Source organism: Colletotrichum truncatum (assembly GCF_014235925.2).
Source record: "Colletotrichum truncatum strain CMES1059 chromosome Unknown Contig_0002, whole genome shotgun sequence".
Classification (NCBI taxonomy): Eukaryota; Fungi; Ascomycota; class Sordariomycetes; order Glomerellales; family Glomerellaceae; genus Colletotrichum; species Colletotrichum truncatum.
This window is the reverse complement of record NW_027222399.1, coordinates 5,991,570-6,005,434: the sequence shown is the minus strand read 5'-3', so window position 1 is coordinate 6,005,434 and position 13,865 is coordinate 5,991,570. Positions and strand designations below refer to the sequence as shown.

The 13,865-nt window shown below is 53.0% G+C and overlaps 3 protein-coding genes across 3 annotated transcripts; 2 read left to right on the top strand and 1 right to left on the bottom strand.

Moving 5' to 3' along the window:
* Positions 1-1,642: 1,642 nt before the first annotated feature.
* CTRU02_204590 (fe(2+) transport protein 3) lies at positions 1,643-3,190 on the top strand (the record flags this gene model as incomplete). The annotated part of the gene is made up of 6 exons (XM_036721064.1): positions 1,643-1,733; positions 1,791-1,817; positions 1,875-1,990; positions 2,043-2,926; positions 2,976-3,103; positions 3,156-3,190. The coding sequence occupies 6 exons, from the start codon at positions 1,643-1,645 to the stop codon at positions 3,188-3,190; spliced, it is 1,281 nt and encodes a 426-aa protein (XP_036587048.1).
* Positions 3,191-6,520: 3,330 nt separating this feature from the next.
* Positions 6,521-9,124, bottom strand: CTRU02_204589 (glycosyl hydrolase family 3; the record flags this gene model as incomplete). Its single annotated transcript, XM_036721063.1, has 7 exons — positions 6,521-6,898; positions 6,951-7,580; positions 7,627-7,968; positions 8,017-8,097; positions 8,146-8,446; positions 8,497-8,740; positions 8,788-9,124. 7 exons carry the CDS (start codon positions 9,122-9,124, stop codon positions 6,521-6,523), a joined length of 2,313 nt encoding a protein of 770 aa, XP_036587047.1.
* A 1,265-nt stretch (positions 9,125-10,389) lies between these two features.
* Positions 10,390-12,736, top strand: CTRU02_204588 (glycoside hydrolase family 31 protein; the record flags this gene model as incomplete). The annotated part of the gene is made up of 2 exons (XM_036721062.1): positions 10,390-10,563; positions 10,619-12,736. 2 exons carry the CDS (start codon positions 10,390-10,392, stop codon positions 12,734-12,736), a joined length of 2,292 nt encoding a protein of 763 aa, XP_036587046.1.
* Between the last annotated feature and the right edge of the window lie 1,129 nt (positions 12,737-13,865).

Here is a 13,865-nt window from a genome sequence, read left to right as displayed (position 1 = left end):
TTCTCTCAACCAGAAATTCGAAAAGGCAACAGGGCACGTGAGGCGAGACATGGAAACACAAGACCCAGAGAAAGAAAGAAACAAAAAACCTGTAAGCTGCAGACTTGGACAGATAGAATGAATGAGCAGCAGACAAAACGGGGGCTGCAGATGTCTTGGGCAACCAACACAGACAAATACAGATGCAGCTGCGGATGCATGCACACAATATCAGAGGCCAAGCAAGTAACTGCCTGCGTAGTAACATGTCGCCAAGAAAAATCTCTTGATAAAATCCCGCCAAGCTTAAATGCCCTCCCAACCCAAAATCACCCTTCTTCGCCGGGCTGCACAAAGGGTTAAGGGGTGTCAGCAGCCTCTTGGCTTCAACGGTTGTGCCTGTCCCGCCTCCAGCCTCCCCCGCGCCGCCAACAAGACGCCCTCCATAGGGTCAAATCGACTAAGGAATTTTCCGACTGGCGACCCTGGAAGTGGGGGACCCCCCCTGGCAGCCTCCCGTTTCACACAACCCAAATTTTTCATATGCCGGTAAGCCCCATTTGACGCGCACCCCACGTCGACACCCCTACACGCTTCGCAAATACCCGATGGAAGATCGACTGTCGTCGTTTTGGATTGTTGTCCATTATCAATCAGCTTAAACTGATATCTCTGCGCAATCCATAGTGCCAAGGACAACTGTTGTGAGCCAAGCTGTTGAACTCGAGACGAATGCATGTCACTTGGCACGATCAGCCAACCTACCTCCCAACCCAACTGTATTTGGTTTTTTTATATGTCAGGTTGAGCCGGGGTCCCGGACTTCCAGTCTCGCTCTGCCGGCAAATCATGCCAGAATGAGAAACAACATCGAACAAATGGACAACACTGGCTCCAGACTATGGCGTGGGTCATCGATGCCCAGAGACAAATTGGGTCTCAGGCACTGCTGCAAACTGCATCACAGAGCCGTGGTTGACTTAGCCTACTGTCCACTCAGCGCAGCTGCCTGACTCCACCCCATGCTAATATTCATTGCCCACGGGCAACCCTGCTCGCTTTCAGGTCCTCCCGCCTCCCGCCTCCCGCGAGGCGGACGCTACGACCACATACCCCATCATGAACCCACAAGGGCTTTCATCAGCTGGCTCATCCTTGACTGGACGACTTCTATTTCTGATTCGGTTGGGCTGTACATGCGCAGGGCCTGTTGTCCCATGTTGACGTTTATTCTTTCCTTACCCGTTTCTACGCGGGAAGTCTGCGCGGGCTGTCATACACGAAGGATATTAAAGCAAGTCGAGCCCAGACTTTGCCCAGGCTTTTTTTTCTGCTCCTCACAGAGCACCTGGCCTCGTGTGATTCTTTTCCCGCCTTTCACTTCTTGTCCTTTGTTTTTTTCTTCTCCGGTGCTCTTTGTCAAATAACGACAGCGGGTATTAGATCAGCATTTTCGTCTGTTCTATATACACTGAAGCTGCGGGACAGCTTCTCGTGTCCCCTTGTTTTCAGTCACATTCCTTTCTCTAATGAGTCGTTGCCCTTAGGCGGTCTTGGACAACTGACCGTCTTTACTTTCTTACTCTCACTTCAATTCTTTTCTTTTTGGGCTACCAATCAAGTAGTCCTTTTACAGCCAGCAAGGGGAAATCTTTTAATCAATATGGATGAAATGAAGGAGCCTAAGCCGCAGTGCGGCGGTAAGAAGGGTGGATCTAGCGAGTACGATGTTGGGCTGCATGTCGCTGGTCTCTGTAAGTTGGAGCCCTGGACATGTCACAAAATTGGAAAATTCAGCTAACTTAGCATAGTCTTGGTCTTGGCCTTTTCGATCTTTGGTACGCAGACAAGCGATGAGATATCCGTGGGTCGAACGGCTAACTGAGTGGATGCAGGCGCTGGATTCCCCGTAGTAGCCAAGAAGGTTAAGTGGATGAAGGTCCCGCCCAAGGTCTTCTTCGCATGCAAGCATTTTGGTACGGGTGTGCTGATCGCAACGGCATTCGTCCATGTAAGTGAATGGCCCCAGAACAACAATAATTCTAGATACTTACGCATAGCAGCTACTCCCAACTGCCTTTGGCAACTTGATGAACCCTTGCCTTCCGGACCTGTTCACTGAACAGTACCCACCTCTTCCTGGCGCAATCATGATGGCTTCCATGTTCATCCTGTTCGTAATTGAGATGTGGATCAACACCAAGGTCGGCGGCCACTCCCACGGAGGCCCCACTGGCGATGTGATGCACGACCACGGGCACAGCCATGGTCCCTCGTCGACGCCTTCCCGGCCTCCGCGCTACGGCCGCAACAGCTTTGATGCTGAGGCGAATAGCATCGACTTCGAGAAAACTATGGCGCAGCGCGCCTATGATGAAAAGTCCGGCTTTCCCATGTACCCGGAGAGCAACAACGGCGCACCAGCCGCATCCAGCCTGGCCAACTCTGATATGCCACCGTGGTTTGTCGTCTTCTACGAGCAATATGTGCGCCAGCGCATGGAAATGATGAACATGATTCGATCCTCGGAGGAGAAGCAGGGTTCTCAGGTTGTCGTGGCGGAAGTTAAGCAGGAAGATCCATTTTATGATGCCGAGGGCCAGGTCGTTGATCCCGCTGTGTATCGCAAGATGTCTCTCAACATTACCATGCTTGAGGGCGGTATTCTGTTCCATTCCGTGTTTGTCGGCATGACCATCTCCATTACCATTGACGGCTTCATTATTCTGCTCATCGCCATCCTCTTCCACCAAATGTTCGAGGGTCTTGGTCTTGGCTCTCGTATTGCCGCCGTTCCGTATCCCAAGGGTAGCATCCGCCCTTGGGTTCTCGTCGTCGCTTTCGGTACCACAGCACCCATTGGACAGGCTATTGGTCTTGCAACCCGGAACACATACGACCCTGACAGTGCCTTTGGTCTCATAATTGTTGGTGTCTTCAATGCCATGTAAGTACGGTAAACCTGATAATATCCATCGCCCGCTAACATGGAACAGTTCTTCCGGTCTTTTGCTCTACGCCGCTCTGGTCGACCTCTTGGCCGAGGACTTCCTCTCTGAAGAAGCCAACCGTCTTCTCAGCAAGAAGGACAAGATAACGGCCTTCTGCTATGTCCTTGCTGGAGGTCAGTTCACGTAAAACCCTGTCTGGTCGAATGTTATGCTAACATGTCGCAGCTGCGGGCATGTCCATCGTTGGCATTTTTGCCTAAGTCACAACCTCTTTACCCACAACCATCAATATCTTGGACCCTCTCAATCCTAGATGTCTCTCCCGCGAGGGAGTCCAAACCTCTAGTCCAGTCGGGCTTCCAGCCGTCACCAACTTCCGGTACCCGGCTGATGATTGAGCGTCGTTCTCGGCATCCTCACTCTCTGCGGGATTCAATAGCAGAGAATCATCGTTCGTTTTCTCTGATGCTGTACCGGATTTCATGCAACAAAAGTAAATTCAAAAACCACTGGGAAGGAACTGGTTTGGATACCTACAGCTCTTCTCCCAAAAATCTACTACATTCGTTATTTATGATTTCATTATCCTCCTGGCGCAGCCTGCAGCTAGGAAACTTTGTACAATAGTAGTGATGCGGTGCGCGTCTTAGTTTAGCCACCGCATCAGAAGTGCGCACGACAACAGGCAACATTATTTTTGGGTACAGTTAGGAAAACGATTACACGAGCATTTTAACGGCGTCAGTAATGTTTGCAAAAACATAATGTATTCATGAACAGCACAATAGAGCATTGATAGAGGCATTTCATGTACGATAGCATGATCTTTCTGGGCATAGAAAAAGATTTGACAGGTCACAAAAAAAAAAAAAACAAGTCACGTAGGATGCAACAATTTCACAGACGTGAATCGCCGCTACTGGCCTGTTATTCTACCACTCTTCTCTCTTCGTGAAACCGCTCCTCCGATTGCTTGTTATTGGCTGGATTTATAAGCGTATATGGAGACAGTCTGGTATGTCAGATCCGAGGAGCCCGAGAAGTCTGATCTAGATGGGATAAAACATCACGAGCCCTCAGAAAGACTGACTCCAAAGTGCGATCCTATGGGGTGTTAAGTAGCCGCCTCTCGGGCTTACGTTTTGACTTTCTTCCCCAGACTTCATGGCATCCGAAATAGAGTGCGACCAGGTATGATCAACGGAAAGGGGAAAGAAGAGACAAGATGCCAAGAGGATAAATCGTCAAGCGGTTGAGGGAAGGGGGAGGTAGGGTTGGTGGGTGTATAAGAACCAGGAAAAGTTACGAAGCAACGTTGAGAAAGGCACCGGCATGCGCCGAGCAAGGGGGGGGGGGGGGGGGGGGGGGTGGGAGGGCAGAACCATTAGACGCAGCGGAATGTCAGGCTGAACGCTACTTGAGGTGGCAGGAAGCAGAAACCAAGCAGCCTCGTTTCTTTTCACTTTTTGACTTTGTTCTGCCCTCCTGCGACTTGGAGGTCTTTCTCGTCATCGCCGCAGCGCCGCAGGTCTTCCGGGGCTAGGTTACTATGGACTTAACCATGTTTTGTATAAGGTTATTATCAGGCCGGAGGAGGGTAAGGTGTTGGAGAGAGAGACAGGCGGGAGCAGAGCCCCCGCCGACCTCTCACACTTACACCCCTCTTTCTCCCCTCGCGACTTCTGCAAGGGACATACTACTCTGTAAGGCGGTAAGTAGGTGGTGCAAGTGGGCGCGCTCTATGAATAACATCCCAGATGTTCAAGACCGGGGGGTCGTTTCCGGAACTCCAGACAAAGAGGGGCAGGGGTATGCGGACGGAGACCGGGGGTGGGGGAAAGGGAGGAAGCGTGGTGTGGGAGCAAATGGAAGGGTTTGAGGCAACACACCGCTGCAGAAGCATGGGCGAGCTTGACGGGCGATGACGAAGTTGGTTGCGGTATTGGTGTCGTTTCTAGAAGTATGGCATGGATGTGTTGGTGTTTCCGTGGCAGTTTACATGCGCTTGAGTTCTCTTCCGCAGGATGTAGTGTGGGAGGCACAGACGGATATCTCGGCGGGGATGCACAGCAAGATTGTCTTATTTAACAAGGCGAAAACCTAGAGTTTATGTGCCAGAGGAAAATCGCCGAGAATCTGATGGGGAAAAAAACTTCTTGACAAAACAGTTGAGTGGGATAGATTGGCTTTCCTTAGCAGACGTACATAGCCAACCGAACTCCAGGCACCCTCAACGGGGGGAGATATAACCACCATGATTCATTCGCGGCAAGACGAAGCGACATTCGCAATGTTGACATAACTGTTGCCAAGATGCCAATCACGATTATCCGGTCTTGAGCAAGATCTCTCAAGTCTTCGCAAAGCCCGACAATAACGTGGCATGGAGTACATGGCCCTGGCTTGTGCCTCTCTGTGAGATTATGGACGAGCGGAGGCCCTGACCGTGCGCTGCGTCCGTTGTTCGGGGTCATCGGTGGTTTGGTTGGTTGAGGAGGGGCAGAAAGTGTATCAGGATCTACTAGGCCTTTGCATCTGGAGGCCTTGGCGCTTGATTGTCACCAGATGGACACGGGCTGCATACTTACCGCCCATATCTCTCGTTACCATGCAATACTTCTTAGAGGATCGGAGGGGTAGGTAATAGAGAGAAAGGGGGAAAAGAAATAACAAGGTAGCATTTTCTAAAGCGGAAGGTATCAATTCCTGCACAAACTACTTTTACCGATGCTACCGTATATCATGGTCCACTATCATTATGACCATCCTAGATGATGTCAAGACCTCATCCGACGTTTGGAAAAGTATCAACTTGCTGTTTTGGCGGTGGAGGCAGAAACCAAACAAAACAGAAGGTCGAACCGGGAGGTGGTGACGCCGAACCACACTCTGCTGAATGATGGTAAGTCAAGTGAGCAAGAGGTTTCATTCGCGCATAGTTGCCATCTCGCACGCCTCACTTTGTCTTAAATCTCCGCCCTTCAGGAGCAAAACAAGACTTACTACGACTGGCATCTTGTATCAAGCTGGACAATAGGGTAACCAGAAACGAGGGGTTCAAAGGGAAGCTGTGGCAAAGCTCGTCATATCCAGCGAGTTAGGATGAAAAAGAGGGTACTTAGAAATAAAACAAGCTAGGGCATGAATAGGCGGGAACGGAGCATTGAGCATGATCTGGCCGGAGCCCTAATGAGCTTGTCTTCTTTTGCCTTTGGAAACGCTGTGGCGATTCATGAAGCCAGAACCACAAAAACATACGTCTCAATAGCAGCATTGATTGCGGCGTAGATACTGGCGACAGAAATATCCCTGGACAAAGCCCTATGCGCCAGAAAGAACAACCAAAGGTGAGTCCTAATGGGGCCCGTCTTACGCATCGACCATTTGTCACCCAGAGAGGCGCAGCGAGGGAAACGGCTAGGTAAGCTTGTTCAGCATCATCGGCTTTGATGCGTGTCATTTCATCGTTTGTGTTCATTCAAACTTTACACAATATCTACAGAGAAAGCGGCCCAAAGCTGGCCGAAATTCACTCCGCTAGCCCTTTTCGCTCCGACTTTACCTGGGTGGTTTCACAACGCTAATCATCCTCATTTGACGGTGACAGTGGTGTTTCCGCGGAAATCGTCGCTCGAAGAGCCAACACGGATGAGGAAGTCGCCAGGCTCGACAACGTACCGCAACTTGATGTCCCACAGGCCCCAGTTGGAAACGGGCAGGTCGATAGAAACGGTCTCGGTCTCACCAGCCTTAATGAAGACCTTGGAGAAGCCGCGCAGCTCCTTGTTAGGTACGACTACGGAAGCAACCACATCCGAGACATAGACCTGAACGACCTCGGCGCCGTCACGGGTTGAGTTGTTGGTCACGTCAACGGTGAGCGTGACAGTGTCGGTCGGGGAGACGGTCGACGAGGATACGGAGATGTTGGAGTAGTCGAAGGTGCTGTAAGACAAACCGTAGCCGAACTGCGATTGTTAGAACATGTATGTCATGAGGTGGAAGGAGGGAACGTGTTACCTCGTAGAGTGGAAGAGGCGTAGACAGAACGTAATTGCTGCCAAAGACCAAAGTGCCGTTAGGGTACTCCTTACCCGGGTTGGGCCAGGAGCGAGCAGAGTTGAGATAGTCGTAGTAGACGGGAGTGGTGCCAACATCGTAGGGGAAGGCGACGGAGAGTTTGCCAGAGGGGTTGACGTTGCCGTAAAGGATATCAGCCAGGGCGTGACCACCCTCCTCACCCTGGTAGAACATCTGGACCAAGGCGCCAGCATCGTCGGAGATCCAGGGCTCGGTGATGGGCTTGCCGGAGCTGAAGACAACGACAGTAGGCTTGCCAGTGTCGATAACAGCCTTGACAAGGCGGCCCATGGCACCGACAAGCTTGAAGTCGTGGACGTCAATGTGCTCACCCGTAGTGGCATTCAGACCTGCCCAGAGCTCGTCCTGGTCTCGTGACCAAGTTCCAACAACGACGACGGCGACATCAGCGGCGTTAGCAGCAGCAACAGCCTCTTCAAAGCCGGATTCATCGTTGGACCAGCGTTCGGCACCCTTGGCATAAGTGACAGTGCCCTCGCTGGCAGCCTTGATGCCGTCCAAGGGAGTGACTCCGCGCTCCATGGCGGTGTGGATAACGTAATCGCCGTACTGTCCAGTCAGCGTTAATCTGTGCAGTCCATGCGAAGGCACTTACGTTGACATAGCCGTGAGCCATAGGCCCAATGACAGCAACATGGGCATCCTTCTTCAGAGGCAGAGTGTTGTTGTGGTTCTCGAGCAGCACAATGCTCTCAGCGTCAAGGTCGCGAGCAAGCTTCCTGTGCTCCTCGGTGTTGAGGTAGTTGAAAACTTCATCGTCGGGCACGGCAGTATAAGGGTGCTCGAAGATGCCAGACTTAAACTTGGCGCGGAGTACGCGAGAGACGGCAGTGTCGACGACGTCCTGGGGAAGAGTGCCGTTTGCGACGAGCTCAGGGATGTACTGGAAGCTGTAGCGGCCACCGCCCATCTCGACGTCGTTACCAGCTGGCAGGGCCTGGTTCGGTTAGCAACTTGCAATAACACAAACGAGCCTATGACCTACGCTAAGTGTGATGCAAGTATCATCGGTCTCCGCGCAGACCTTGAAGGCATTGCCCAGGCGAGCAGTGCCGCCAGCATCAGACTGGTTTTCTATTAGCCACGATCAAGGACGTTTAACACGAGTACTTACGATGACGTAGTACTCATAACCCCATTCCTCGCGGAGAATCTCGGTCAACAGGTGGTGGTCAGATATGGTTGGGACTCCGTCGTAGGAGTTGTAGGAGGACATGATACTCCAGGCGTCTGCCTCAAGAATGGCACGCTTGAAAGGAGGCAGATAGGTGGTACGGAGCTCTCTGGGGCCGCCATGGACAGGAGCTGTGTTGACACCTTGTTCAGGTGTGGCAAAAGCAGCAAAGTGCTTCACCATGGCGCAAACGCCGTTCTCTTGGAGGCCCTTGGTGTAGTGGTAACCGTACTCACCAACCCTGCTATCTGTCAGCCATGCTTATTGTTGAACGAGGTTATTCGAACGCACAAGAAGGGGTCCTCGCCGTAAGTCTCCTCGACACGGCCGAATCTCAGCTCGCGAGCCAGATCAACAACAGGGGCAAAGATCTGGTTAACACCAAGAGCCTTAGACTCAACGGCAATGACCTTGGCCATCTTCTCGATCAAAATAGGGTTCCACGAACAGCCGTGGGCAATTGGAGAGTTGAAGATGGTGGCATTAAGGGCAAGGAACCCGTGGATACCCTCACTCTGGATAAAGGCCGGAATACCTGGAGAGTCTCAGCATTAATTGGCAATTGAAGAAAATTGAACCCACCCAGAGTAGTGTTGTGCACGAGATAGTCCTGAGCAAGCTTCGCTCCCCGGGCGACCTTGTCTACAGTAGTGTAGAGGCCGGTCCAGATGGAGTTCGCTCTGTGTTCGGCGGCCCAGACGAGGCCACTCTCGTTGAAGCGGCCATCAGTCAAGTTGAGGTAGTCGCGAATGTCAGCCTGAAGCAATTGAGCCGTCTTCTCCTCAATGGTCATGCGCTTGAGAAGATCGGAGACTCTGTCGTCAACAGAGGCTTTGGGATCCTTGTAAATGGGCGAACTGCTGTTCTGGGCGCTGGCAAGCGCCACGAGCAGTGAGGCGAAGGCCAAAGAGAGCTTCATGTTTTCTCGATCCGGCTTCTGGTCAATTGAACACAAAATGACGTTCGGATACGACTCCAAAGGTCAAAGAGGTGCTCCTCGAGATGACACGCGCCGCCAGTGGGTATTAATACGCTTGAAAATCTTGCAGGCGACGGCACGAGTCGGTAGACAATAGGCGACATGATGCCACGGCCAAGGAACCTACGTAAACAGATGTCATTGCTTTGGGACAAACAGCCGGTGAGGAGAGGGCTTTCTCCGCATCAATCACATATTCCCAGCACATCCCGGAAGCCAATATCTGGGGCGATGTAATGCTAATTTGCTCGAGCAGCGGTCTTGTCTATTGTCCATTGGGCGGAAGTAACAGGACCCCTGGCCATTTCTGCACATGCATCGCGAGGAGTGGCGGTGTTGGGACCACGAACGGTGACCTCAAATCGACCAGCAGCTGCCGGACAGCTAATTGGGAACTGCACCATGCCCTTTCGAATGCACATGAGCTTGTGAAGCTGATGATGGGCAAGACGATGAGGGGAAGCTGAGTTGGGGTTGAAGTTGGAGAAGCTCTAGCTAGCCCCAGATCTGCATGGGGGAAGACTTGACAGGGGTTGATGTTGTTCAAAGCAAGCAAAAGGCAAGAAGGCAAGAGCATTGGCAGTGTGGGTCTTGCATATACGGTTTCCACCAATAGGCAAGCTCGCGGTATATACTGATCCGGCCCCCGAGAACCGCCCGAATCCGACCAGTGCGATTAGCAGCAGCCAGGCTGGGCCAGCACCTGTGGGCAAACGCTAACAGAGCCGGGACGGCAAAAAACCCCACAAGGATGGCCCCAGATCTCCGCAGTCACCATTCTGTGACCTGCTGATGCCTCTTTGCTCCTTGCCCTCCAATGTCCATGGTTTTCGCTCATATTTTCGCCTACAGGCTCCAACCCACCCGATCCTGCGCTGTCGGGCCGGCCGCCGCGCCCAATCGGTCGACAACAATGGCTAAACATGAATCAGCGGCCTCGTGGCCGAGGCTCGCTCCATTGCGGGTACGGGCGGGATTGCGACCACCGGATTCGCTGGCGATTGCCTCGACAGCGGGACGCCGCCTTGTAGGCCCTCTCACCTCCGCCTAAACCTCCGCCCTCGTGCAAAAAACCATCGTACAAGAGACGAGATTCACTCGGTTTTTGGCAGTTTGGCCAAGTTGTGACTTAACTTCTCAAATTATTTGGCTGTTGCCGGCTTTTTTGTGTGTTGAGATACCCTTTTTTCTGAAAGTTGCCCATCATGGTCCGCCTTCGCGATGGAATGTGGCTGCCTGCCGAGGGCACATTGACAGAATACGCAGAGGAGGTTTATTACACCAACGAGATCGAAGGTGGAAATGGCCTCAGTCTGCTGTGCCCAACGAGGAAAATCAAGACTCGTGGCCATACGTTGAATGCGAGTACCGTGACCATTGTAAGTCAAACCAGCCTCACCCCAAATCCTTTGCACATCACTCACACCCGTATAGGACGTCAAGGCCGAATTTGACGGCGTCATCTCAGTCGAGGCGACTCACTGGGCCGGCGCCATCAACAAGGGTCCTCATTTTGAGCTTTTCCCAGATGGCAGACCCGGGGTAGAGGCACAAATCGTGAAGGGAGACAAGGGCACGACTTTATCCTCGGGCTCGCTGTCTGTGACCGTCCAGAAGGATTTTGACATTCAGTTCCACAGTACCGACGGCTCCAAGCGGCTGACGTCCCTTGGGAGCCGAAGCGTCGGCCTGGCATACAACCCTGCGCCAAGCACACCAATGCAGACCGGGGACATGCGCAACTTCAAGCACTACATGTTTACCCAGACTACGCTCGGCGTTGGTGAGACGATCCATGGCCTTGGTGAGAGGTTTGGCGCCTTCAACAAGGTCGGCCAGTCCGTAACCCTTTGGAATGCCGACGGCGGTACTTCCAGCGAGCAATCCTATAAGAATGTGTCTTTCTGGCTCAGCTCCAGGGGTTACGGTGTCTTCATCGATACACCTGGCAAGGTGGAGCTGGAGATCGGAAGCGAGCGTTGCAACCGCCTGCAGACCGTAGTAGAGGGCCAAAGACTTAAGTGGTACCTGATTTACGGACCCACGCCCAAGGATATCCTGAAGCGCTACACCACTCTTACAGGCAAGGCTGGCAAGGTGCCCAGCTGGAGTTTTGGTCTTTGGCTCACTACGAGCTTCACCACTGACTATGATGAGAAGACGGTCAATAACTTCCTGGAAGGCATGAAGGCCCGCGGCTCGCCTGTTGACGTCTTCCACTACGATTGCTTCTGGATGAAGGCCTTTACCTGGACAGACTTCGTCTTCGACTCTGAGCGCTTCCCCGACCCCAAGGGACAAATCTCTCGCCTCAAGGAGTCTGGCCTCTGCAAGAAGGTCTGCGTGTGGATCAACCCCTATATCGCCCAACACGGCGAGGCTTTCAAGGAGGCAGCTGAAAATGGCTACCTCGTGAAACGCAAGAACGGTGACGTCTGGCAATGGGATCTTTGGCAGGCTGGTATGGGCCTGGTGGACTTCACCAACCCAGCGGCATGCAAGTGGTACGAGGACAAGCTCAACACTCTCTTTGATCAAGGCGTCGACGCCATTAAGACAGATTTCGGTGAGCGCATTCCCAGCCTGGACGTCGAATGGCACGACAAGTCCGTCGACCCTGTCAAGATGCACAACTACTACGCCTTCATCTACAACAAGGTCGTCTACGAGGCCCTGCAGAAGCGCTATGGCCAGAACGAGGCCGTTCTATTTGCCAGAGCCGCGACTGCCGGCACGCAGCGCTTTCCCTTGCAATGGGGTGGTGACTGTGAGTCGACGCCTGAGGCCATGGCTGAGTCGGTTCGTGGTGGACTCGGCCTTGGCCTCAGCGGCTTCTCCTTTTGGAGCTGTGATATTGGCGGCTTCGAGGGCTACCCACCCCCTTGGATCTACAAGCGGTGGGTTGCCATGGGTCTCCTGTGCAGTCACAGCCGGCTGCATGGGAGCAGCTCGTACCGTGTGCCGTGGGTCATCGACGATGACGACCAGAGCGAGGAGGGCTGCTCGCAGACGCTGGCCAAGTGGACCTCTCTCAAGTCGCGCCTGATGCCCTACATCTTCTCAGAGGCGCAGGCTTCGGTCGAGCAGGGCATCCCCCTGTCCCTGCGCGCCACGTGCATTGAGTTCCCCGAGGACCCGACCTCCTGGTACCTCGACCGACAGTTTATGCTCGGCTCCAACGTCCTGGTGGCCCCCATCTTTGAGGAGTTGGGCGAGGTGGAGTTTTACTTGCCTAAGGGCAAGTGGACCTCATACTTCTCTGGCGAGTCCCGCGAAGGCCCCGGTTGGTTCAAGGAGACGCACGGCTTCGGTACGCTCCCGCTCTACGTGCGGGAGAACACTGTCCTCGTACTGGGCAACTCCAAGGTTGTCGGCGCCGTGTACGACTATTCCCAGGACGTTGAGGTCAGGCTATACCAGGTCAAGGAGGGTGCCAAGGCCACGATCGTTGACAACGAGGGCAAGGAGGTCGGAGTGTTGGAGGTGGGGCCGGACGGCAAGCTTAAGGATACGGCAGCCCTCAAGGGCGATTTCACCGTTACGGAGCTCTGAGGCTAGGACTGGGCTATGGTGTGGTGTGCTATAGTATGGTTTATGTTTACGAATGTATGAGGCTGCCTGCAATACCTAGGGGTTAGATGGCTTAGAACCGGTTTCAGTCAAAGGTCTCCAATACTTCAACCATGATCCTTCTCCGATAATCTGTATCCGCACCATTGTTCGTCCCATTCCTCACCGAAAGGTTCTCCGGCCCGTCCCAGCGGCCAGGCCAGCCAACTGGGATCTGTCGGCTGGCGGGTATTCCATCCAGCCCGACGCATAGCCGGGTGAAATCGTTTCCCCTCAAGCTTAACTGATTGAGGTGTCACTTTTGGACTCCACATCTCTCATCTTCGTGCGCCACTCTTCCCCTCCAATCTGGCATTCATATCACTTCATGGTCTGATCTAAACGAACCTCCTCTTTCTCCAATTCTCGGCGAGGTTTCTCAAGGTCGCCGTCCTCCACAGTTTCTCTGCCCTGTCTACAATACTAACCCAACCGAACCCCTCTCTCATCGCTAAGAACGACCCTAGTCGGCCAAAGATTCCCCGCGAACCAGGACGATCGATCCCCACATTTTAACCCTTGCTTCGTTTTTCCCCCCCTCACCACAACCCTCATCCTGGTCCCGAACAGCCCAGTCAGAACTCTCCAATGCCGCCGCTACCAACAATGCTGCTGGTCTCTTAGCATGGCCTCGACCTCATGTCGTCAGACCACGGGATGCTGAGAGTTTTTCTTCTTCGCTTCTGCCGTTGCCTGGCGTTCTTAGTCCCTCATTTGGTGTGGCAGTCTTTACGTACTGCCGCCGGCTCTTCTCTCCAATTTCGGCTCTCGTTTGACAAGGGTTCCCCAGATGTGGGGTAGGTCAGTCGGTGGAAAGGGACGGCATCCGGTGTGTTAGGCCGCCAGATTCTGCATATTATGCTGGGATGACGATGGCCATTGCGAGAGGTCGTTCGGTCCTTAATGCAATGAAGCAAATATATGGGAAACGATAATTCGTATTTGCAAGCGCTAGTTGAAGAAGGTTTATGTATGCTCCGAACCGTGTTTGAATTTTTAAATTGATGACTGCAACGATCAAAGTTTAACGTCATTTCGTCAATGTCCTATGCAAGTCCCTGGATTCTCCACT